The 26,757-nt window shown below is 39.5% G+C and overlaps 2 protein-coding genes across 2 annotated transcripts; one reads left to right on the forward strand and one right to left on the reverse strand.

Annotated features, from left to right (window-relative positions):
- The first annotated feature begins 8,753 nt into the window (after positions 1-8,753).
- On the forward strand, positions 8,754-19,175 carry taf8 (TAF8 RNA polymerase II, TATA box binding protein (TBP)-associated factor). The gene is made up of 8 exons (XM_079574982.1): positions 8,754-8,935; positions 12,183-12,339; positions 12,416-12,514; positions 12,610-12,672; positions 14,442-14,566; positions 17,004-17,151; positions 17,247-17,389; positions 18,974-19,175. The coding sequence occupies exons 1-8, from the start codon at positions 8,900-8,902 to the stop codon at positions 19,112-19,114; spliced, it is 912 nt and encodes a 303-aa protein (XP_079431108.1). The 5' UTR covers positions 8,754-8,899; the 3' UTR covers positions 19,115-19,175.
- Positions 19,176-19,619: 444 nt separating this feature from the next.
- Positions 19,620-26,250, reverse strand: LOC306977230 (ciliary microtubule-associated protein 3; the record flags this gene model as incomplete). The annotated part of the gene is made up of 5 exons (XM_079575439.1): positions 26,095-26,250; positions 23,573-23,671; positions 22,211-22,341; positions 21,997-22,114; positions 19,620-19,685 (listed from the first exon to the last, which is right to left on the reverse strand). The coding sequence occupies exons 1-5, from the start codon at positions 26,242-26,244 to the stop codon at positions 19,620-19,622; spliced, it is 564 nt and encodes a 187-aa protein (XP_079431565.1). The 5' UTR covers positions 26,245-26,250.
- Positions 26,251-26,757: the final 507 nt, after the last annotated feature.

Below are 26,757 nucleotides of genomic sequence, written 5' to 3' on the forward strand. Positions count from 1 at the left end.
CGTTTGGAGGAATTTCTACAGAATCTGGATCAACCAGTGACCTGATTTGTCACTTTGATTTTGACTATAATTTTGGATCCAGACCTCCAGGGGCTGAGAATTTGATTTCCATTTATCATTCTTATGTTATTTTGTTCTCAACACATTGACATACACTATGAATAAAGATTTTCATCCGAAAAATCGAATTTATTGACATCTAGGATGTGTTTTTTGAGTGTGCCCTAAGTTTTTGTGAGCAGTGTATAATATTTTTGGGTCTTGTCGTCTGGGGAAACAGTGGGTTCTGATTCATGAGGCTGGACCTAAAAGTGGGAGAAACATTCGCAGAATCATTGTCAGGTCATAATGAGCTGGTTAGAGGGAATTTTTCTTCTGATAAAGAAACTAAATCTTACAGTCTATCACTTTAAATGCATATCTAATGCTTGAGAAGAAAGTGTGAGCCCTCAGATGCTCTTCTAGGACGAGGACATAAAAAAAACGTACGTGCGATATTTGTCTTACTGTGAACTGTCAAAAAACATGGGAGGCTCAATGTGTAGGAGAAAAGTCAGATTTAAAAATAAGTGTCGTGTTTGTTCTGGCAGAAGTGACAAACTGGGGGAAAGGTGAAGAGCTGCTGAAGAAGAAAATCCAGCCTTGGCTTTTATTCAAAGTTTAAATCAATAAAACTCTGGGGAAAAAGACAGTGTTTTAACAGATTCAAGCTGCAAAGTGTTTATTAGGTTTGAATATATAATATTCTTGGGTCTTGTCGTCTGGGGAAACAGTGGTTCTGATTCATGAGGCTGGACCTAAAAGTGGGAGAAACGTTCATGTTCAGGTCATAATGAGCTGGTTAGAGGAAAAAGAAACTAAATAAATACAAACACTACCCGAGTCTTCTACAGTTGATGTGACAGGGTTGTTTTGATCTCAATGTCAGCTTTAAAGTGATAGTCTGTAAGTCTGAATGTTTTACAGATTAAACAGATTGTGTGTAACTGGCCGTCTGTGCCTGCAGTTTGACGTAAAGTGTGTAATATATATATATATATGTTTTTTCTAAAGTCCTTCCCTTTGCTGATCTCAGCAGTTCATCAGAATCCCCAGTGCCATCGCTTTGACCAATGAGACGAGCTTCCCTGTGAACCGGCCTGTCAGGTCCAATCAGGAGGAGCTCGGACCTGGACATGAGGATGAAAATAACCTCTCAAATGGTTCATCTCAAGGGGTTTTTCCTCTTTAATAAATAAATATTTACTTTTAAATGTCTCTCTCCTCATCTTTCAGACTAAGAAGGACGTTCAGGTCGCCTGATTGTTTTTTATTTTGTCATTTTGCAATCTTACAGTCAATCACTTTAAATGCATATCTAATGCTTGAGATGAAAATAGCGAGTGCATTCGCAGAATCATTTTCAGGTCATAATGAGCTGGTTAGAGGGAATTTTTCTTCTGATAAAGAAACTAAATCTTACAGTATCACTTTAAATGCATATCTAATGCTTGAGAAGAAAGTATGAGCCCTCAGATGCTCTTCTAGGACGAGGACATGAAAAAAACCTACGTGCGATATTTGTCTTACTGTGAACTGTCAAAAAACATGGGAGGCTCAATGTGTAGGAGAAACGTCAGATTTAAAAAATAAGTGTCGTGTTTGTTCTGGCAGAAGTGACAAACTGGGGGAAAGGTGAAGAGCTGCTGAAGAAGAAAATCCAGCCTTGGCTTTTATTCAAAGTTTAAATCAATAAAAGTCTGGGGGAAAAGACAGTGTTTTAACAGATTCAAGCTGCAAAGTGTTTATTAGGTTTGAATATAGTTTAATATTTTTGGGTCTTGTCATCTGGGGAAACAGTGGGTTCTGATTCATGAGGCTGGACCTAAAAGTGGGAGAAACGTTCATGTTCAGGTCATAATGAGCTGGTTAGAGGGAATTTCTCTTCTGAAAAAGAAACTAAATAAATACAAACACCACCTGAGTCTTCTACAGTTGATGTGACAGGGTTGTTTTGATCTCAGTGTCAGCTTTAAAGTGATAGTCTGTAAATCTGAATGTTTTACAGATTAAACAGATTGTGTGACTGGCCGTCTGTGCCTGCAGTTTGACGTAAAGTGTGTAATATATCATTTCATCATCAGTGGTGAAAACTCGGTGAGAACGAGTCCACGACCCTCTTTCGGGTCCCGACCGTCGAGTTGAGAAACACTGATTTAGAAATGACTGAACTAAACTTTGGGGGGGAAAAAAAATATATTGATTAAATTTACTTTATTTAACCCCTTAACTCCCACCTGAACCGAGCACATTTTCTCCAGTTTGGCTTTAGCCCAATCCAAAAGCTTCTGGAAAAAAGCTGTGAAAATAGCAACAAAACTGAGACGAAAACAAGGATGGAAATGTGACAAAAAAGTGAGAAAACATTGACAAAAAAAGGGACAAAAAATTGACAAAAATATGATAAACATTTGACAAAAAAAATGACAAAAATGTGACAAAATGTGACAAAAAAATGACAAAAAAAGACAAAAATATGATAAAAAATTGACAAAAATGTGATAAAAATGTGAAAAAAAATTACAAAAATATGATACAAAATTGACAAAAATATGATACAAAATTGACAAAAAAATGACCAAAATGTGACAAAAAATTGACAAAAAAATTACTAAAAAACGACAAAAATGTGACAAAAAATGACCAAAAAAATGTGATAAAATGTGACAAAAAAATTACAAAAATATGATAAAAATTTAACCAAAAAATGACAAAAAATTTGACAAAAATATGATAAAAAATTGACAAAAATGTGATAAAAATGTGACAAAAAATGACCAAAAAAATTACAAAAATATGATAAAAAAATTGACCAAAAAATGACCAAAATGTGACAAAAAATTGACTAAAAAATTACAAAAAATGACAAAAAAACGACAAAAAATGACAAAAAAATTGACAAAAAAGTTACAAAAATGAACTGAATACCCAACAAAAAAATGCTGGAAAAAAAATCTGATGACGTGAGGAAAAAGATCCTCTCGGTTCAGGCGGGAGTCAAGAGGTTAAAAATCATAGTGAAATAAAAGGCTCAAAAAAAAGGGGGAAACAAATCTAAACCAGTGAAATCCTGCTGTTGTGTCTCCTGATGCCACATGTCGCCCGAGTGGCAAAGATCAGACTCATCTAACAACACACACATCTGGGGGTCATGGGTCGTGAGTGTCGGGGGTCAGGGGTCCGAGCGTGGACATGCAGCCCCTCAGCCGCCCCCGTCTGGACCCTGGCTGGTACTTATCTCCCGGCTCAATAGCAGCGTGTCCCTCCTGATGCTGCTGATCAATGTTCGCTGCAGGATAAATGACTTCAGGGCGAGTGCGTGATGTGCGTGATGTGCGTGATGTGCGTGTCCGTGTGAACTTTCACCCGCACGCTCTCCACGAGGCACACGCCGCACACGCACGTCCACTGTGGGCGGGACCGGGCTCCATCACGCTTTAAAACTGCAGCACCGGGGATACCAGCAGATCCAGCTTCGGTCCTGAGAGAACACGCTGCGGCGGATTCTGAGAGAGCGAGGTAAAGATCTTTTTATCTTCTTGTATGATTTTAAATGTGATTTTTGGCACACACTTAAAGCGACATGGCACAACTAGTCCTACTGCTAAACTTGAGTTGGCTTAACCTCTTAACCCCCGCCTTAACCGAGCACATTTTCTCCACTTCAACCCAAATCTGAAAGCTTCTTCACTGGAGCGTGCAGCCTATAGGCCAATGTGACGTCGCATTTGAAAGCTAAGACCTACAAAACTGATGTAATTGTTGCCACTCTTGTCAGATTTTTCAATGCGTTTTTGTCGCTTCTTTATTGTGTTTTTTCATCACTTTATTGTTGCTTTTTGTGAATTCCTCATTGCTTCTTTATGCTTTTTGTTTCATCCTCATTACGTCTTGTTTTTATTGCTATTTTAATGCTTGAGAAGCTTTTATGTTTGGGAAATGCCAAACTGGAATGTGTGCTTGATTTAGCCCCTTAAACTCCCACCTGAACCGAGCACATTTTCTCCAGTTTGGCTTTACCCCAATCCAAAAGCTTCTGGAAAAAAGGAGTGAAAATAGAGACAGAACTGAGATGAAAACAATGATGGAAATGTGACAAAAAAGTGAGAAAAATTTGACGAAAAATTGAGAAACAATGGACGAAAAAGTGACAAAAAAATTGACAAAAAAATTTACAAAAAAATGACAGAAATGGATAAAAAATTTACGAAAAAGTGACCAAAAAATTGGCTAAAAAAACGGACAAATTTGACGAAAAATTTAGAAAAAAATGACAAAAAAGTGATAAGAATTTGACAAAAAAATTCGAATAATTTGACAATAAAGTGACCAAAAAATGGACAAAAAAAAAATCGAAAAATTGTCAAAAATGAGACGACTGCCTGACAAAAAAAGTGATGAAAAAAAATCTGATGATGTGAGGAAAAAGATCAATTTAGTTATGTAGATCTTAGCTTTCAAATGAGGTGTTACACTGGCCTACAGGATTTGGGTGAAGCTGAACTGGAGAAAATGCTCTCGATTCAGGCGGGAGTTAAGAGGTTAAAGGCCCGACCTGAACTCATCCCTAATCTTCCTAACATGTTTGTAGCCAGATCTACAGTGTTTTCCGCACAAATGTCTAAGTTTACAATGTATTAACTTAAGACAAAACACATTTCATTCCATAACTTGAAAGGAAATCAGGCTCCTTTAAGGTGGGGGTTAAGGGTTTTTTGTCTAATTCGTGTAAAACAGCATTTGAGAAATCCTGTCGAAAATCAAAATCAATCCTAAACTTGATTTGTTCTGTTGGCCCTGGAGCAGTGTAAGAGGCAGTTTTTTTTATTTTTATTGTGGCAATTTTGTGGCAATTATTGGGAGGTCGCAGGCGGCCAATAAACAGTTTGTTAACAGGTGGATTATGCAACTTCATGTGAGGGGAAAAAAAGTTAATATTTGTCTATATTTGACCTTGCCGTGACCCGGCGGCAGCACGACTGGTCAAATACGCACAAATAAAAAAGAATTCTAATCAGTTGCATAACGTACCTTTTTAAAATCTGGTTCAATGATGTTTGTTTGGACATTTGGATTTGACTTAATTTCACCAAAAATATTCCACATTTTCAAGATCAAAGAAGGTTTTAGGGAAAGCGTTTTTTTCCCGCTTGGTGTGAATGATTTGAAATGATCTTTCTCTCATCCTTGATTGTGAAGCGTGAGGGATGAGAGGGAGGGGAGGGAGTTCAGCTTCCCGATGGCCTTGTGTATGAAAAAAATCCACTAAACGCCACAAAAAACATGGCAAAGATGTACAAAAACATCGTGTAAAACAATGTGGATCACAAAAACGGGTAAAAAAAAGGGTAGAAACGTGGCCTTGTCGAGAGAGAGAGAGAAGCCGCAGCCTGTGTTTGAGTCAACATTGTAATCTGGGACACATTGATAGTGATGAAATAATGACGAAATATCCACTATATCCTAACTTTAAATGTGTTTTACTTTACTTAACCCCTTAACTCCCACCTGAACCAAGCACATTTTCTCCAGTTTAGCTTTACCCCAATCCAAAAGCTTCTGGAAAAAAGGTGTGAAAATAGCAACAAGACTGAGACGAAAACAATGATGGAAATGTGACAAAAAAAGTGAGAAAACATTGACAAAAAAAGTGACAAAAAATTGACAAAAAAGTGGCAAAAAAATGACAAAAATATGCTAAAAAATTGACAAAAAACGACAAAAATGTGACCAAAAAATGACAAAAATGTGACAAAAAATGACAAAAAATTGACAAAAAATGACAAAAATGTGACCAAAAAATGACAAAAATGTGACAAAAAAATGACAAAAAATGACAAAAATGTGACAAAAAATTTACAAAAAAGTTACAAAAATGTGACAAAAAAATGACAAAAAATGACAAAAATTTGACAAAAAAGTTACAAAAAGATGACCATAAAAATGACAAAAAATAACACAAATTTGACAAAAATGCAACAAAAAAATGACAAAAAAAATACTAAAAAGTTACAAAACATAGACAAAAAAAGTGACAAAAAAGTGACAAAAAATTGACCAAAAATGACCAAAAATGACCAAAATGTGACAAAAAACTTACAAAAATGTGACAAAAAAATGACCAAAAAAAAGACAAAAAATAACACAAATTTGACAAAAATGCGACAAAAAAATGACAAAAAAAATACAAAAAAGTTACAAAAATGTGACAAAAAAAATACAAAAAATGACTAAAAATTGACAAAAAATGACAAAAAAATGACAAAAAAGTTACAAAAATGAGTTGAATGCCCCACAAAAAAATGATGGAAAAAAAATCTGGGACACACTGATAATGATGAAACAATGACGAAATATCCACTATATCCTAACTTTACATGTGTTTTCTTCCAGGCCTGATCGCAGACCCAATGGAGACCAAGGAGGAGCTGGTTGTGTTTGTGAAGGAGATGCTGCAGCAGAGGCCGAGTCGCCAGATGCTGAAGATCTACATGATCGGCTCCACCCTGGCTCTGCTCGGGGCGATCGCGGGGCTGATCGAGAGCGTCTTTGCCCCCGAGGAGGAGCAGCAGCAGCGAGCGGTGGAGAGGCGTCAGCCGCAGGGGAGGCTACGGGACGGGGGCAAGGGGCAGGGGACGGTCACTGCAGTGAGGACAGAGGAGGAGGAGGAGGAGGCGCTGGGCCAGAGCACTGTCCCGGAGGAGGACAAAGAAGATGCTCTGTGGAGGGACCCCAGGAGGAGCCCTGCAAACCGCCTGCACGCCTCATAGCAACACGCTTCACTGCTTTAAATGATTGGGCAGATGTTTGTGCCAGATGCCCTGCAGAAATGGAAGACAATAGAAACATGTGGTGGGATTTGAACCAACAACCTTCCAGCTATGGGCTTCTATGAAATACTGGGTAATTGTCGTAACTATATGTACTTTGTATTGTTTGGAGACTGCAGGCGACAGTCCTGACTGCTGGACAGTGGATCATTGTTAGAACTACATTAGTCTTTTTTTATTATTATCAACCTAACAACAAAAACTACTCTGAAACTTGTAAACTGGGCCTTTCTGTTTAATCGAGAACATTTACGAAGCTTCAGAAACAATGGAACGGGACTGCAGTTGTGATAAAAGTTTGGAATCTCAAGTATATTTAACTTCCCATTGTGTGCTATTGTTACATAAAGACTATCTACCTAAAGAAATACAGTATATATGATTTTAGCATCAATCTGTTGAATATCAAAAAATATAAATAAAGGAGACATGAAACATTTCTGGACTATACTGTGCAATATGAAAGAAAAATATGTTTTTGTAGAAAGAAGTAAAAAATGTGCTATTTGGTGCTTTTCGTGTATACATTTCCAATAAACTGTGTACTGCTATAATTGCTTGTCTGTCCTTGTTAACATGGGCCAATACACTTAGCTGAAGAGCACATGGTTGGGGCAAAAGTGTTTTATTATTATTAGCCTATTATTATCACCTCGTTTACTACGTTTTCTTTTGGTTTATATTTTGGTTTCTGACGTTAAACAAACACCATTTATACCCATGTTCAGGGCTGGACTGGGACTGAAAAACAGCCCTGGACTCTGACCAGCCTGGCCCAAATTAGCGTAAATGTGACACTTCCACAAATATATATTTTAACCTCTTACCCCCCGCCTTAACATTAACGAGTGCATTTTCCCCAGTTCTGCTTTTTATTATTATTTTTTTGATCGGCGTCATCAGCAAAAAGAGCGGGAAAGGCGGTCGTAGAAACAGAAGCAAAATCGTTCATATAAATAATAAATAATAATGGCCCCAAAATTGAACCTTGTGGTGCACCATACTCCACGGAATTCCTTTTAGATTCATGTTTTTATTTATACTGGGCTTTACACAAATCTAAAAGCTTCTAAACTGGAGAGCAACAATGTAGCGACAACTGTCTCACCTTTGGTCGCTTCTGGGTGCCGGGGGATCCAGGTATAACGCGCTTGATCCAAACACGATATCCAGGCTAACTTTCATGTTTTGGAGGCAGCGGCGATGGATTGAGGTGCGTGACGGCCCAAGATGATGGTTTGGACAGATTGGACATGGATATTACATGTGGTAGAGGTAGTCTAAGGGCCCTAATGGCAAGCGGTAAAAACCGTGCGACCTCCCGTCACCCAAACACCCCATCCACTGGCACCTGGGTATCCATATAGACTTGCCTCCATCCTGCCCCCAAGTGGTGGAATGTAATGTAGGTCAACTACGTCTAATGTAAACAAACGCTTGCAGGCTAGATGAACCATAATGGCTCCTACAAACAATGTAACGCCTCATTTGAAAGCTAAGACCTACAAAAGTGATGGAAACTTTTCGTCACGTCGCCACATTTTTGTCATAGTTTTTTTAATTATTTTTTCTACAATTTTTTGTCCGTGTTTTTCTCATGTTTTTGTTGACTTTTCATCCTCTTTTTCTCGCTATTTTGATAAAGCATCAACATCTTTTTAGCTTTTAGATTTGGGTAAAGCACGGTTGAGGCGGGACCGGTGGCCCTAGAGCCAGTGGCCCTTCGGTGCTCTTCCAGAATGGACATATGGCCAGTCCGTCCCTGCCCATGTTGGATCCCCATATAAATGAATAATATCTCATTTTTCATAAGAAAGACAAAGACGTGGCATTTCCAGTCAGTTCCGCTTGTGAACACCGCGCGGCGCTGATCTCCTGGAAGCGTCAACATCCGCCCGGAGCCGGAAATGACGTAGGCGATTTTCCGACAACAAACTGCGGGTATATAAAACGCGCTAATAATAAACATTACTCTTAACCTACGAACAGAACCGATAAACGATCTGAATTTGACGACATTTGAGGAGGAAATGGCGGACCCTGCCGTGTATTCAGGGAGCTCCGGGGTGAGTTCAGCGTTTTGTTTACGGTCCACACGCGAAATTACACAGTTAGCTTATGGGCTAGCATGCTAAAGTGACCAGCCTTTTGCTGAAAGTGTCGATTTTGGTCGGATTTTTTCCTACCTAATGATTCAGTTCATATATATATTGAGACAAAGCTGTTTTCATCTGCCTGAAAAGTTGTTAAAATCGGGTCATTACTGCTGAGGTGGCAGATTAACCATAATGCAATGCTTGAGTGCTGTTCAGCTACTGTACTGTCTGTTCCAAATAATTATCTTGTAAAAGTGAGTAATAGACTATGAATACGTAGAAGTACAGTTCAACTGCATTTCACACTCCCAATAGATACATTATAGGTTCTTGGGGAATTGTCTCAGTTATATTGTGCTTTTCTGCCTCCACTGAGCATTCAAAGCCCTTTCATCAAGGAGCCATTCTTGATAAACCAGTTAGGGCTGCAACTAACGATTACTTTGGTAATCGATTAATCTACCGATTATTTTTACGATTAATCGATTAATCGCTTGGCTGTGAATGGTGTAGGAAAATTGTATTTTTTCATTTATTTTCAATCACATAAAGCTAAAGTGGCGTCACTGGAGGACATGTTGATGGAGTAAACTTAAACTGTGTTGTAAAGTGTTTTTGTAGTGCCAGTTCTGCTTTTATTAATTGGATGAGACAGACAGATATCTCTGAAATTTTCAATGTACAAAACTCTACAGACCCTAACTTGAAAAGCAAAGTAGGTTTCCATCAAAAATAAAAAATGTTCATGTAATTTTTGCTCTTTTTAAGTCTGTGTTTACTAGAAAACGATTAATCGATTACTAAAATAGTTGACAACTATTTCAATAATCGATTAGTTGTCGATTAATCGAGTTGTTTCAGCCCTAAAACCAGTGCACACAGCCACGGGGCAACATGGTGGGTTAAGTGTCTTTCCCAAAGACATCAAGGTGCAGAAAAAACGCAAGTAAATGGGGCACATAATTGTCTTTGTTGATCTGATCAAAGTAGAAAATGTGAGGCAGCTGGTTAGTGCATAATTGGAACTTTATAATTTCCACATCTGATTTGCAAGGTGTGATTGCGTTTATATTGTACTCGGGCCGGGTACTGCTTCAATACAGGTACTTTAACGATACTTGGTGTACTACAATACCAATGCCTAAACAATACTTTTATCGATACCTTTGCTATAATATTTGTCATCTGGAACCAGTAAACAGAACAATATAATGTTAATATATTCCATCCATCCGTCCATTCATTTTTGGCCGCTTTATCTGGGGCCAGGTCGCGGAGGCAGCGTAATAATTATTAATTTATTCCATAAAGTAGTGATGGCAAGATGAAGCCCCATGAAGCATTGAAGCCTCACAGCCAATTGCATCACACATGGTTCGAAGCATCAAGGTGCTTTATTTGCTCCACATCGCCATCATGTGGACAAGAAAGTTATCAATCAATCAGTAAAGGTTTATGTATATAGTACTTTACAACAACACCAGGGGGACCAAAGTGCTTCACAGAAAGATAAAAACAATAAAAATAAAAAATGTTTACAACCTGGACACAATTCAGTGCTCTAAGTATTAAAAGCAAGTTTGAAAAGATGAGTCTTTAATCTGGATTTAAAGAGTGACAGGTCCGCATGTACTGTATAGGCTAACATGCTGAGTGCTGACAATAAATGGTGGGGCTGAAAGACTAAATTTGCACATTTATAGAGCTGTGATGGAAAATGTGCTTGTGTTACTTTGTTTATGTCCAACCCAAATACACAAAATGTCACTGTCACTTTTGTTTTGAATCGCGCTTCAAACCCGCGAATCCCGAGGCTTCGAACGCCACCGCACACGTGATCAACACACGTGATCAACACACGTGATCAACACACGTGATCAACACACGTGATCAACACACGCATCGATACGCGCTTCAATAGACACTCTTCTAGATTACTCGGAACACGCTTCGAAGCCTCGACACGATCGGCACATCACTACCATAAAGATTATCTGTTTTAAATGTGCATGAGTTTATTTGAGGTGATACGGTCAAGTAACTTCCATTAACTCTGTCCCTGGACCCAACAGCATCAAAACTTGAAAGATACTCGAAAGATATTTTTCCGGTACTTGCTTTTGATACATTTATTTATAGATACCATACAGTACTCAGCCCTACATTATACAGCAGGGGTAGGCTACGTCAGGCCCGGGGGCCAAATCTGGCCCTCCAGTACAGAACCTCTAGCCCCTAAGAGGATTTCGAAATGTTATTATGCAAATAAGAGATCAAATATCTGTTAAAATACTCTAAAAATGTGAGAAAGTTTCATTATTTTAAAATCTCTCGATATTTTCCATCTGAAACTGCAGAATCTGTTAAAATGTACATTATTGGGTTGTGTTGATCTCTTAAAGGAACAGTTCACAGTTTTTCCACACTGAGATATGTTCTTACCTGAGCTTAGACGAGTTGATACGTACCCGTCTGGTCTTTGTCTGTGCCCGTGGACGAGCGTGGTCGCTTCTAACTTCACCCTGTTTGGAGCTATAGGAATATACTGGGAGAGGCCGATGCTAAAAACATCTTTGGTCTTTTTGCATGACTGACGGCACACAGTTCTTCCATACCGAGATATGTTCTTACCTAAGGTGAGATAAGTTGATCCGTACCTGTCTGGTCTTTGTCTGTGCCCGTGGAAGAGTGTGGTAGCTTCCAACTTCACCCCATTTGGAGCTGTAGGAATACATTGGGAGAGGCCAAATGCTAACAACATCTTGCGTCGTTTTGCGCGACTGAGGGTAGACAGGTACGCATCAATTCGTCTAAGCTCAGGTAAGAACATATCTCAGTATGGAAAACTGGTGAACTATTCCTTTAACAGCATATCTACAGCTTCTTCAAACAAATACGTGTATGAAATATAGATTATTTTATACGATATATGACAAACAGTTATATTTGGGTTGTGGCTCATCAGGGGGTAATGGCGGGTCCCGAAGCCAATACCACTTGGGAACCACTTGGTATTTTCGGGAAAAAAAGTTCTTTACTTGAAGCTACAATGGTGAGGTGTTTTGGCAATGATGAAAATTGGCCCTCCATCCTTTTAACACACATTTAAATACACATTTCCAGTCTCTATATAGATGAATCTTTCCTCTGAGCTCCCACCTCTGCTGTTGTGCTCCTCTGTTAGTTATTCTAACGTCCTGTTTGTGTGTGTCCTCAGCGCGGCAGCAGTAAAGCAGTGACCAGCCCGTCGGAGAACTACTGCCTGGCCCGACGCCGCACGCTGCAGGTGGCGGTCAGCGCGCTGCTCACCGAGAGCGGCTTCGACAGCGCGGAGAAGGCGGCGGTCGAGACGCTCACCGAGATGATGCAGAGCTGTGCGTAACCGCGGCAACCACACATTTCTGGAAACTCTGCCCAACCCTCGCTGTAACCTCTTCTAATTCCTTCCAGATATCAATGAAATCGGACGCTGTGCTAAAGCGTATTGCGAACACACCGCCCGGAGCGTCCCCACGTTATCGGACGCCGTCGTCACGCTCATCGAAATGGGTGAGCTGGGGAAGAACGCGCGAGATTTCCACACTCCCTCGCTCACGTGTCACTCGTAAACGCCGTTCTGAAGTTTCCATTTCTGCCGTTCACAGGTTTCAACGTGGACACTTTACCTGTTTACGCCAAAAGGTCTCAGCGAATGGTCATAACGGCGCGTAAGTACAACTGCGTCGTCGTGCGCTCAGATTCCGGATCGTAACATTTGATATTATAGATCACATTAACGGCAAAGTGTGATGTAGAACTGTATATTCTTACAGTTAGATTGTAGAAGGTGTGTGTTATATAGTTCAGTTCAGTTCAAATTTTTTATTCAGCCATGACGTTATTACAGACATAATAACAATAACAGCAACAGCAAAGTTTTCAATGCTGAATAGGAGCATGAGGAAGAGATTGTCTTATAAATTTCAAGCCCCTTTTTATTTATTTATTTTTTTCTAAAATCTGAGCTGGCTCTGAACCGACGGCTCGCCCGTTTTTGATTTGTTTTAGCTAGGGCTGCTCGATTATTGAAAAAATAATAATCACGATTATTTTTGTCATAATTGAAATCACGATTATTCAAACGATTATTTGTTGCCTTTAAAAAAAAACATCAAAAAAGTGACAAAAATCCAGCAAAAAAAGACAAAAATCCAGCAAAAAAGTGACAAAAATCCAGCAAAAAAGTGACAAAAATCCAGCAAAAAAGTGACAACAATCCAGCAAAAAAGTGACAAAAATCCAGCAAAAAAGTGACAAAAATCCAGCAAAAAAGTGACAAAAATCCAGCAAAAAAGGACAAAAATCCAGCAAAAAAGGACAAAAATCCAGCAAAAAAGTGACAACAATCCAGCAAAAAAGTGACAACAATCCAGCAAAAAAGTGACAACAATCCAGCAAAAAAAGACAAAAATCCAGCAAAAAAGTGACAAAAATCCAGCAAAAAAGGACAAAAATCCAGCAAAAAAGTGACAAAAATCCAGCAAAAAAGTGACAACAATCCAGCAAAAAAAGACAAAAATCCAGCAAAAAAGTGACAAAAATCCAGCAAAAAAGTGACAAAAATCCAGCAAAAAAGTGACAACAATCCAGCAAAAAAGTGACAAAAATCCAGCAAAAAAAGACAAAAATCCAGCAAAAAAGTGACAAATTAAAAATTGAAAAAAAATAAAAAAATTATCATCACACTAATTTTGTAATCGTTTACTGTTGTAATCGAAATCGTAATCGAATTTCAATTAATTGCACAGCCCTAGTTTTAGCCGATATCAAGGTACAATAATACTTTACATCTAAATCAATGACTGTTTCAAATCTGTCAACATCGGTTCTTATGTTTCGTCGCCGTCGTATTTTCCAAGTACATTTTTTTTATTCATTTGATTGAATTGAGTGATTTTGTTACATGATTTTTGAACAATGTCCAAAGAATTCCATAAACTGATCCCTTTTACAAGAAACCCCTTTTGTTTTTGTGAAGTGTGTGAATATGGTGCCCAGAAATGGCCCTTTCTTCTGCTGTTACTGTGATTAACACACATTTGTTTTGGATATGTATTGGCACCAACTTATTCACTCCACATAATTTGTAGTATTTTAGATTTGCCAATTCATTAAATTTCAAGGTCTGCAGTTTTATAAACAGTTTGTTTGTGTCTCGAGGACCTTTGAGAGTCACAATTCTTATCGCTTTCTTCTGGAGTAAGAACAGCCTTTCTGTATAACTGGTGCCTGCATTTCCCCACACTTCAATACAGTTTGTTAAATAAGGAACAATTAAGGCTGAGGATAAAAGCTGTAATGAAGCCTCATCCAACGTGTGTTTAACCTTATATAGGAAACCAATATTTTTACTAACTTTACCAAATTACAGTTATATAACTTATATAAAACGGGTTGTGTATGTGCTGTAGTAAGTTTATATCTCTGTATTTCGCAGCTCCGGTGACGAACCCCCCGGTGACCCCCAAAGCCCTCTCCGCGGGGCAGAAGCGGACACATCCTCCGCACATTCCCGGCCACTTCCCCGACTTCCCCGACCCCCACACCTACATCAAAACGCCAGTAAGACGGACCTTACAACACTGTCGTTTATATCAACTGTCACTGCACGCCCTTTTGCATGAACATTTGAGAGAAGCCTGAAATATGAACGGCTAAACTAATACAAGACCTCTTACATCATCATTTTTCATGACTGCCTGGAGGTCCATGAGGCGCCTCCTTTTGCCTTTGTAATACAAGACTCAGCTGGATTTCAGAACATGTTTGTGATTGTTGAGGAGCTTTCACTGCAAAAATTAATATCAAGCATTGGCTTAAATGACTTGAATTGAGGAAATGTTTCTTGTTTTAAGCGGTTTTCACTCATTTAGACACTTTTCCTGATCGGACCAAGTTTGCTTTGCTTGTTTGAGGACATTTCAGACCAGTTCTAGGGGAAATCTCGCTTGAAATAAGAAAGTAAAATTGCCAATGAGATAAAAGACCAATTTTCTTTCCCCATTGGCAAAGAAAATGACCTGAAATAAGGACGAAATGTATCGAAACGAGTCAGAAACATCTCAGAACAAGTGAAATAATTTAGGACAAATGCCCAACAACTTCTTAACTAGTCAAAACAACTAACATTTGGATTATTAAGATAAGATAAGATAAGATGGTACTTTATTGATCTCACAGATGGAGAAATTGCATTCGATGAGAGAGCATCCGGCAGCAGCACCACTCTTTTTTTTTTTCTTTGGTGAAAGATCGTTGTGTCGTGGCCGCCATCTTCACTGTTTTGGTCACAGGAGGAGCACTGGTTGATGGGAAATCCGTAGACGATGACCACGGCGGTGGAGCTCTTGCGCTTGGCCACGATGTTCTTGGCCACACAGGTGTAGTTGGCCGTGTGGGACAGACGCGCCTGCTTGATGATCAGGTTGTGTCCACGGTGATGTAGAAGTTCCTGTCCTCGGCCGGGTCCATGATCTCGTTGTCCTTCAGCCACTCCACCCGCATGACCTTGGAGGATGGAGAAACTGTAGCTGCCCTCTGTCTCCTCTGATCATCTGAAACGGTGCACCGCCGCCTCAGAGCGTGGTGTCCTGCACTGGTCAGCTCCGCCTCGTCCTTCCTCTTCCTCCTGCACAGCTCCCTCCACAGTCTATCACCATCTCCTCGTTGGTCCCTTTTGTTGTTTCCTGTAGCTCCTCTTGTGACGCCTCCTCCGTGCTGCAGGTGTGGGGGCTCTTGGTGCCTCTTCACTGTTCAGTGTCTCAGAAGAAGATGTTTGTAGATCTCAAATGGGTTTAGCTGATAAGCTAGCAGTTTGTTTACCTTCAAAAAGCTGCTTTCTTCAGGACCATTTTGGACTCTCAAAGTAAACAAATCCACCAAACCTCCACAAAAACACGGTAAAGACGTACAAAAGTATTATGCTCAAATTGAGATGTTTATACTGATCTAGTTAAATACTTTTTGCAGTGTTTACTCTAAATAAAAATAGCTTTTTGCTAACTCGGCACTGCAAAATGTAATCTAGAAATAACATTTCATGAAATTAGTAAATTTGTCCTTGATTTGAGTAAGTAATTTCAAGAGGTCTGTCCATGGGACAAGTTTTATACACTTAAATTTCATTTTTATTATTTATTTAATTCATTCAAAAGCAAATGCAACAACAGCATTTAACACGAATGAAAAGGAGCAGAAAGAAGTAAAAACGTATAATGTCTGCCCCCATCAACACAAAATGAAATGAATCAATGAATAAAGAACCTAGGGCTGGGTGATACGGACCAAAAGTCATATCCAGACAGATAATAGGTTGAATATCGATATACGATAGATATACCAATGTTTTTTTCAGCAAAGTGAGAGCTGTGAAATGAAATGTTAAGTCAAAGTCGTAGTTTTATTGAAAAGTCACTGTAGAATGTAAACCTAAAAACTGTCTAACAAAGCTCCATAAGGTGCACATTTAATACAGTAAAATAGGTTTCTGAGAGCAGCATTTATATATACAGAGAAAACGGAATAAAGTGCTCAGTTTAAGATAAACCTTTTTAGATTACCTGTTTATGTTAACTTAATAGCTTAACTGAATATGAAATATTCCAATATACACGATGTGGTCTTATTCCATACAATTTAAAAATACATCGATGTATCTTCAATATCGATATATCGCCCAGCCCTAAAAGAACCTCAACAACAGGCTCACTTCTGAGTAAATGAAGCTTATATACTTTTGGCTACAATCAGATCTTGTTTCTTAATTCATGGACAGATTTCTTGAAATTATTTACACAAATTAAGGGCCAATATAGGGAGAAAATTGTACTTCTAAGTTTGCAGAGAGCTTTTGGGATCATTTATGTACAAGCAGTATAAATATCCGCACAGTTTATGACCTCATTGCGATGATTCACGTCGCCATTTTGATTCGATCGCATTAAATCCTCTCAGACCTACTGTGTAAATGTTATTGACGGCAGTATTGTCCCTCCGTCAGACCTTCCGAGAGCCCGTCTCCGATTACCAGGTGGTCCGAGAGAAGGCGGCGACGCAGAGGCGGGACGTGGAGCGAGCCCTGACGAGGTTCATGGCCAAAACGGGAGAAACTCAGACTCTGTTCAAGGACGACGTCACCACTTTCCCTCGTGAGTGACCCTTCACCCCTGGTTTTTAAGTAAAGTAACTGTGCGGTCGCTCATGTGGGGCTGTTTGACGTTATCTCGCGCTCTTCTGGTTCCAGTGATCGCAGCGAAGCCCAGCACCATCCCGTACCTCAGCGCCCTCTTGCCGTCAGAGCTGGAACTGCAGAGTTTAGAGGAGACGGATTCCTCTGAGCAGGACGACCAGACGGACAGCGAGAACGCGGCCGGCAACAACCTCACAGTACGTGCACTGTCTAACCCAGGGGTTCTTTTCCAGATGTTCTCAGGGCTCATCTGCACTGCAAAAGTACCCGACTAAAAACAAGGAAGCAAATCTTACAATAACACATTTTGTCTTGTTTTAAGGGGAAAAAAATCTGCCAATAGGGTCAGCACTTTTTTCTTATTATAAAACAATTAAGAAACACTAAATTTAAAGGTACACTGTGTAATAAAAGAATGGACTTGGATGAGAAACTAACCTGTTTAAATCTCAAATTCTACTGCCTTTCGTCACATCTCCATGGAGACGAGCTGGAGACGTACCCACTCCCAGTAAAGTTTATAGTCATATCTTAGGAGGGGTGAGCCTCATAAATGTTTGTTTGTACATTTATGAGGTTTTTTAAGTATGAAAATATCTGTCATAAAATAAATGATTGTATTTCAGTTTTATTTATTGGGTAAAATTCTACGCGGTGTGGCTTTAAGCAAATAAATAACTAGAATTAAGCAAAATAATTCCAGAAAAACATTCTTATTTAGTGAAAAAATGTGGGGTATTTTACTTAAATGTTGCTTGATTTAAGCAAAATGTTCTTAATAAATACTAATATTTAAGGAAAATATTCCTATTTTGGGAAAGAAAATCTGTTATCACTTTAATTTACACTACTTTGATGCCTTGTACTTATGCTCTGTAACAATCTGTAATAACTTGTACCTTGTGTTAGTTTAGATCTTCTTTAAATGCAACATAAATGTAAACTACATTTTTATTTTGACCACACCAACTTCTTATATCTTGCAATTGCTGTAATGTCAGAACAGTGTTAATAGATAGTTATGGAATTAATACACTTTAATTTTGTTGTGATCTTATTTTTTCTTAAAATAAGAAAATATATTCTTTGTCTAAAGCTGAGCTCAAACTTTGCTCAGCAAAACATTATTACTTTTTAGGGTAAATAAGAAGTAAAAACTAAGACATTCTTTAACTTGCTTAGAATCCCCTTTTTGCAGTGTGCAGATTTGAATTCTTCATAAAATGGCCACTTCACTGATCTAAAACTTTGATACTTAATTATTATCCAGTTAAAGGGACTATACGGAGTTTAAACATGTTAAAATTCTGCATGTTCCTCCCCCTACATGTTCCAGCCATGTCCTAATGTGTAGAATGAGCTCAGACCTGTTCACCACAACTAACTCTAAAATCCTGTCAAAAGTTGTTACTTCGGGTCCAAATTGCCGTCATGCACGAGCTTAATATAAAAGGTGCAGCTACACGTATGACCTGAGGTGGCAGTAATGAGTACAAAATGGCCGACTTGCTTCAAGCCCCTTTAAAGGAACAGGCCACCGTTTTTACATACTGCGATATGTTCTTACCTTAGCTTTGACGAGTTCTTTAGGACCTGTCTGGTCTTCCCCCTTGTTTACGTGACTGAAGGCACGGGGGAAGACCAGACAGGTCCTAAAGAACTCGTCAAAGCTAAGGTAAGAACATATCTCAGTATGTAAAAACGGTGGCCTATTCCTTTAAACGAATTACCTTCCATCTTTTCCCCTAATCAGTGGTTCATATGTGACCTTCTGTGTGCAGGACGACCCGAGCGCGGACAAAGAGAACTCCATTCTTCCTCCCGGCAGCGTCGTTCCGTCCTCCAAGTCCAGCGAGGAAAACCTGATCGATAACCCGTACCTCCGGCCCGTCAAGAAGCCCAAAGTCCGGAGGAAGAAATGAGACGGGCTTTAGCACAAGGACTTTACTCTGAGCTACATCTGTGCAGCATTCGCTCAACTCCCGCAGCCGTGTGCCGTTCATTTCTCTCATTGGCATTGAGGAAATTATTACTATTTTTTGGCCTGAGAGTCTCCATTTTGATCCAATTGCGAGGTCATTTGTCAGATTTAGTTGAGGCTGAACTCTCCCCCTCTGTGCCTGGAGTGGCCCATGTTAATTTAAGCTGAAAGAACTGACTCATCAATGGGGAAAATGAACGGTAAAGCAACAGGACCTCCACATGTGTAACTCCCCTGAGAAAGAATTAAAGAGCTATTTGTTCCTGTTCAAGTTTTCTGTGACGCATTTTCCCAAGAAAAATCATGCTCAGAAATTTGTTTTGTAAATAAAAAAAATAAGCCCTTTTTATTATAACTCACCGTTTTGATTTGTGTTCTTATGTGTGAAAGAGGAAGTTGAAACTGCTAAAGTGAACGTGTTTGCAAATGTGTTTTATCTGTGGCCGTCAGTAGTACAGACTCAGGTAGGCCACTCTGCTCCTGTGCTTCAGGAACTCCTTCTCAGAATCCATCTGAAAGGAAAAGGAAAGAATATGAGTCTTATCACACTATACACTTATCCACATGTTAAATGCTTTTTTTAAGGCTTTTTTATTTTTATTTACTTTTGGTACACAGGAAAAATGGGATAAATGACTTAAAATTGCTTGAAGTTTCTTTATCTCTTTATCTAAGAAAATATGAAACTGAAACAAGAATAAATCCCATCTGAAATCAGGCAAATTCACTTTTACTTGAAATTATACAAGATAATCTGAATTAAGAAAACATGAACTTGTGCCACTGGCAATAAGAGGTTTTTTCTCACCTAAAACCATAGAAATATATACAACAATAAAACGACCAAATCAACACCTTAGATTTAATCTCTTAATTTAAGCACATTTATGTAATTTCTTCCTTAAAGGAATAGGCCACCGTTTTTACATACTAAGATATGTTCTTAGCTCACTTTAGACGAGTTAATATATCCCCTTCTGGTCTTTGTCCGTGCGCTCTGCCAGGCAAACGGAGCACATACGCAGCCTCTCCCACATGTCACATAGCTCCGAAAAAGCTCACGATAGAAGCTACCAAGCTCTTCCACGTGTTCCCTATTTAAATAAAGTTACGTGAAGTGTTTTCATGCGAAGTATATTTACACAGAAATGTAGCATGTCGATTTTATAAGCAAATAAAAAGGGGGACTATATTGTGAGGCGTAATGATACGAGGAGCACAGCGTCCGCGCAGTAACTCCTAAAGACTTCCCCGCTCACTTCCGTCAATAACCTTTAGGAGTTACTGCGCGGACGTTTTACTCCTCGTATCATTACGCCTCACAATATAGTCCCCCTTTTTATCTGCTTATAAAATCGACATGTTACATTTCTGTGTAAATATACTTCGCATGAAAACACTTCACGTAACTTTATTTAAATAGGGAACACGTGGAAGAGCTTGGTAGCTTCTATCGTGAGCTTTTTCGGAGCTATATGACATGTGGGAGAGGCTGCGTATGTGCTCCGTTTGCCTGGCAGAGCGCACGGACAAAGACCAGACGGGGATATATTAACACGTCTAAAGTGAGGTAAGAACATATCTCAGTATGTAAAAACGGTGGCCTATTCCTTTAAAGGAATAGGCCACCATTTTTACATACTGAGAACATCACTTTACTGTGCGGATGTTGAACTACTCCTGGTATTATTACGCCTTACAATATAGTTCCCCCTTTATCCGCTTAGAAAATCCACATTGTTTAATTTTGTGTAATTATACTTTGTAGTGGAACACTTCACGTAACCATATTTAAATAGGGAAAATAGGGCTGAAACAACTAATCGATTAATCGACGACTAATCGATTATTGAAAGAGTCGACAACTATTTTAGTAATCGATTAATTGTTTTCTGGCTCACACAGACTAAAATGGAGCAAAAATTACCAAAAAAATGTAGTATTTTTGATAAAAAACCTACTTTGATTTTATATTTAGTGTCTGTAGTGGTTTGTACAATGTAAATATCATGAGTAGAGCCTTCAAAAAAACATTTCCCTCCAACACTTCCTTAAACAGCGCGACTTAAGCTATAATGTGATAAAAAAAAAATGAAAAAATAAAATTTTACTACACCATTCACAGCCAAGCGATTAATCGATTAATCGTAAAAATAATCGATAGAATAATCGATTACAAAATAATCGTTAGTTGCAGCCCTAATAGAAAACGTGGAAGAGCTTGGTAGCTTCTATCTTTACCTCGTTTGGAGCTGGAGAGGAGGAGAGGCTAAATGCTAACGCCGTCTGTGCTGTGTTTACGTGACTGAAGGCACGGGTGAAGATCAGACAGGTACACATGAACTCATCTAAGCTCAGAACATATCTCAGTATGTAAAAACTGTGGCCTGTTCCTTTAAATCTGATTCAAATGGCATCAAATCTAATTTTCTGAGAAAATATGATTTTTATTCTTGGAGACAGAATCCGCAACAATGATATTGGTCAACTATTTTTACTGCATATATTTGTCAAAAACACAAAAAACTATGGTCCAAAACAAATTTAGCTGCAGTTCTGACTGAAATTTTACACATTGTTTTGCTCAAAGGTTCTCCATTGTGTCCAACATTTCCCGTCATTCCCCTGTTTGACTGAATGTTCTCAAATCTTATAAATGAAACATAGTATTTAAGCAATAAAAATGGCATTGAAAAGTAGAAAAAGTATAAACCCTGAATTACTGAAAAGTGAAAATGGCTGACGTCCTCTGAGTTTCTGTTCTGAATCTAATCGGGCTGTAATGTAATGTCCAGACTTCTCAAACCAAGCTGTGTGACTCACCTTGACCCTTGACCTCTTGTCCGGCTGTGGCAGTCTGGGCCAGTCCGGACGCCCAAAACACATGGGCCAGCTCACCTTCCTGTTCAGCTCCGTGTCAAAGGTGTTGTAGCTCCCGGGACTAAAAGAGTTAGAGTTAGTTAGATTTGAAGTAAAGCGTGAGCCTTTTGACATGACCAGTGTTGACACAGTAGGTGCTTTAGTGACGGCGTCTCACCAGGGGCCGTCGTCCTCGTGAGCCGCCGTTTGGAACCTTTCAGACTTTGAGCCGAATGGAGTTTTTGCGGGGGAGATCGTCCGGGACAGGGACTGGTCAGGCTGGTATTGCTGAGGGGAAGGAGTCTCGTTCTACCAACAAAAAAAAGGAATGTAATGAAAATCAAGCATTTTCAATCCTTTGGTACGAATGAGTGACGTCCAAGTGGATAGAACATGTATAATGTTTCACCATCGTTCTGTTTAGTAATTTATAACACACTTCAGAAACACAGTTTAAAGCTCATATTATCCATGGATGCAGAGCTTGTGGACGAAGACTCGACAAATAAGAGATGAAAACTTGACAAAAAAGTGACAATAACTCTACAAAAAATCGACAAAAAGTGACAAAAACTCGACAAAAAAGTGACGACAAATCAGCAAAAAACGGACAATAACTCGACAAAAGAAGAGAGATGAAAACTTGACCAAAAAGTGACGATAACTCAACCAAAAAAAGAGATGAAAACTTGACAAAAAAGTGACGAAAACTCAACAAAAAAGTGACAATAACTCGACAAAAAAAGAGAGGAAAACTCGACAAAAAAAGAGAGGAAAACTCGACAAAAAAGTGACAATAACGCAACAAAAAAGTGACGAAAACTCAACAAAAAAGTGACAATAACTCGACAAAAAAAGAGATGAAAACTCGACAAAAAAGTGACAATAATTCAACAAAAAAGTGACGATAACTCGACAAAAAAAGAGATGAAAACTTGACAAAAAAGTGACAATAACGCAACAAAAAAGTGACAAAAGCCCGACAAAAAAGTGACGATAATTCAACAAAAAAGTGACGAAAAATCAGCAAAAAACTGACGATGACTCAACAAAAAAAAAGTGATGAAAACTCAACAAAAAAAGAGATGAAAACTTGACAAAAAAGTGACGATAACTCGACAAAAAAGTGATGAAAACTGGACAAAAACGATGCAGAGTTTGTGGAGTTCATGGCTCTTGGCTGATCGCACACAGCCTGACACTGTCTATTATTTCTACTGCCTTTATCTTAGATCACAGCACATTCGCTGTGGTATTGTTTTCGACAAGCTTCTGCAATGTCAAAAGATCCAGCGTTGCTTTAATTTCCCCCCAAGATCTTGTATTGATGATGGGAGAGTGCAACCACTGTGCAAAGCCTTCTCCAGCACATCCCAAAGATTGACAATGGGGTTCCGGTCTGGACTGTGTGGAGGCCAATCCATCTAGTGCTGAGCCTCCCTTCATAACGAGAGGCCGATGAATCCTGACCCGCACCATCAGGGAAGAAGAAATAACTGATGGAATAACCTGGTCATTCTGACAGTGTAAAATGCTCTACCTTGTCGGTCGACAGAAAGCGCTCTGCAGTCCTGGCTGACAGTCCGTAGCCTTTCCTACTCATGGGTCTCGTTTGTGAGTTGTACAAAATGGTTCCATACTGTGGAGGAAAGGAAAATCACTTTTAACATTTTTGGAGACAAATTGTTTCCCCACCAGGGGTACGGGAGCACTTAGGACGGCATACTGTGAAGTCCTCCCCATAAGGAGAAATTAAAGAGGGGGTATTCTGCTTTTTTCAGTCCCATAGCACCAGTTTATATCACACTACAATGATGACAAACCTTCTGTTGGTCTGTAAATGCAGTAAATTAGAATCACTGCCTTGTATAAAATGTCTCTCTCAAAATGGCTGTAGTGAATGTCTTGAAATAGGCCTCTGTCTCTTTAAGAACCTCTGAGCCTTTAGACACGCCCCCTCCACACGCTGTCTGTGGCATCAGTGGGGAGGGGGTTCTGCTGAGGAGCAGTGGTTGGTTACTCGGCTGGTGACGAAAGCTCGGAGGCGTCTCCAGGAGGTGGGGGCGTTCCTAGGAGGACTCAGGCAAACCTATCCCTAAAATGGCCGCCATCAGAGTTTTTACAGATTACTCAGAAATACATTAAAAATGACTTCATTGATGTTTCTCAGTAAAGGGTATTCATTTGAGTTTAGTAAAATATTGGCAGGATTATTCAGATGGAGGATACTTTAAATGACTCCCACGGCTAGTGAGACAAAAAAGGTTGGAAACCACCTGTCGCTCTGCACAGCCATTTAGACCTTTGTCCCCCCGTCCCACCTATTTACAAAATGTCACACTTTTCCCATAAAGCTAGATTTACATAGAACAAGTCATATTATCCACCAGTGTTTCCGAGTATGTGTAACCTGGCTAACACCAGGCTGCTGTGTGCGCTCGAATCATTTGGAACTGCACAGCAGCCTGGGGACCGTGGCCGAAATATTCGCATGGATTTGGGAACCAATCACAGAGCGAGGAGGGACGGCAAGACGATGACGAGCTACTCGATATATGGAAGCTTGTAGTTTATTTACGGATAAAAAAAAATAAAGTAATAATTTACGGATCCAACATGACAGCAGCAGACACGACGCCATCAATCGATCAAGCTTTAGACCGTTTTCTAAATAGTTTAGCTCAAAAGTTTACATACGTCATCTCATACGATGATACGATTGGCTGTGGCCTCGTGCAGACGCATGATAGACTTTTTTTTTTTTCCGTATCGCCCAATAAACGAGTATGGACGATCGTAAACCACACCTCTCCTACGAGAAAATGAATTGGTGTCCCAGGACTAAATATCACTTGTGATTTTAGTCTGGTGTTAGCCAGGCTACAGTATGTGTGGATTTGGGGTCAAAATAGCAAAGCAAATGCTTCCAAGCTGATCTTTAAGTTTCCATTTGGGCGACAGTGGCGCAGATGGTGGAGCGGGTCGTCTCGTGATCGGAAGGTCGGGGGTTCGAATCCCACCTCCTGAAAGTGCACACTGTCGTTGTGTCCTTGGGCAAGACACTTCACCCACATTGCCCCCAGTGTCTGCGTACCAGTGTTGATTTTGACAACATATTTTATTTTAGTCTTTTGACTAAAATGTAATTTAATTTTAGTCGAGATTTAGTCAAAAAAACGCTTTTCAATTTTAGTCTAGTTTTAGTCGACTAAAATTGCATGTCAATTTAGTCGACTAAATTTAAGACTAATTTAGTCGACTTATATTTATAATATTCATTATAATCATATTAAATCTTGTTCCTCGACTTCATGGAGCTGCTCCACATGAATAAAGCACAAACCTGTTCATTTGGCAGTGAATTTACATGATCTGAGGCTCTTTCAGACGGTCAGTAGAGCTTGGGAATGTGACGTCATATCGCTAAGCATTATGGGATTAGCAGCCATTGTAAACTAATGGAGATTTTAAAAGTTAAAATACTGGAGTTACTGTTCACATTAAAACACTTGGAGACCACAGTGTGAGATGTTTTTACCGGCAGTAACTGAGCAGCTAACGGAGTCGTTCCACTGGTTTTTTCTACACTTTTTATACTGTTTTTAGCTAATGTTAGTCTATGGAAATGTTTGCTAACAGCTGCAAAGATGGCGGATCTCCATGGTAACTGTGGACATTCCCGAACTCTATAGAAGTTTGGATGATTTTAGTCTCTCCTTTTTTCATTTTTATTTACTCTTATTTTAGTCGACTAAAATATCTGGACATTTTAGTCACAGTTTTAGTCTCAAGAGAAACTTTTAATTTAGTTTTAATCCTTGCTGTGAAGCGCTTTGAGTGCCTAATGTAGGTGGAAAAGCGCTATATAAGCTGAGACCATTTATTTACCATTCATTTCTCATGTCTGTCCCTCTATGTCCATCTATGTCCCTGTCCGTCTTTCACTGGACTCAGCACTATGTGAAGCGGTCACCCAGCAGAGTACAGACAGTTGATATAAAACACATAATTAACACTAGCTGCTCTCAAAAATAGCGATTATAACGGATATATTTGCAGTACCTGGTGGTCGTAGCTGCCCGGTCCGAGGTGTGGCGCCATGTCTCTCGCGTACTCGTTCCCCAGTCTGTCCGGGGGGTAACTGAACGGAACAAACTTCCTCTCCTGAGAGCTGCCGAAGTGAACGTTCCGAGCGGGAGGAGCGGACGCCATGTTGGAGACGAAAACACGTGACTTAAAACGATAATGATAGAAGAAAAAAAGATGAAATATCAGCCTGAATATGAGCAGTTAGCTAGCTCATGGTTGCGTTGAGCTTCGGTAACTATAGCAACCGAGAGCTCCGCTAGGCCACGCGCTCAAGCGTATCTGGCTCGGTTACGCCCCCTGCTGAGTTACGCCTCCTGCTGGTTGCCAGGGTTACTGTATGAGAAGAGTCATCATGGTTTTATGGTTGGTTAGTGCTAGATCGTCTGCTCCGGAGGGACAGTCTGCTGTGAAAACGTGAGATATCATGACACAAATTAAGGTTAGGGCCAGGGAAACGGTTAACCTCTTAACTCCCGCCTGAACCGAGAGGATCTTTTTCCTCACGTCATCAGATTTTTTCCCCAACATTTTGTTGTTGGGTGTTCAACTCATTTTTGTAACTTTTTTGTAATTTTTTTTTATCACATTTTTGTCATATTTTCGTCCCTTTTTTCGTCCATTTTTAATACATTTTTT

Source organism: Gobius niger, assembly GCF_951799975.1.
Source record: "Gobius niger genome assembly, chromosome: 17".
Lineage (NCBI taxonomy): Eukaryota > Metazoa > Chordata > Actinopteri > Gobiiformes > Gobiidae > Gobius > Gobius niger.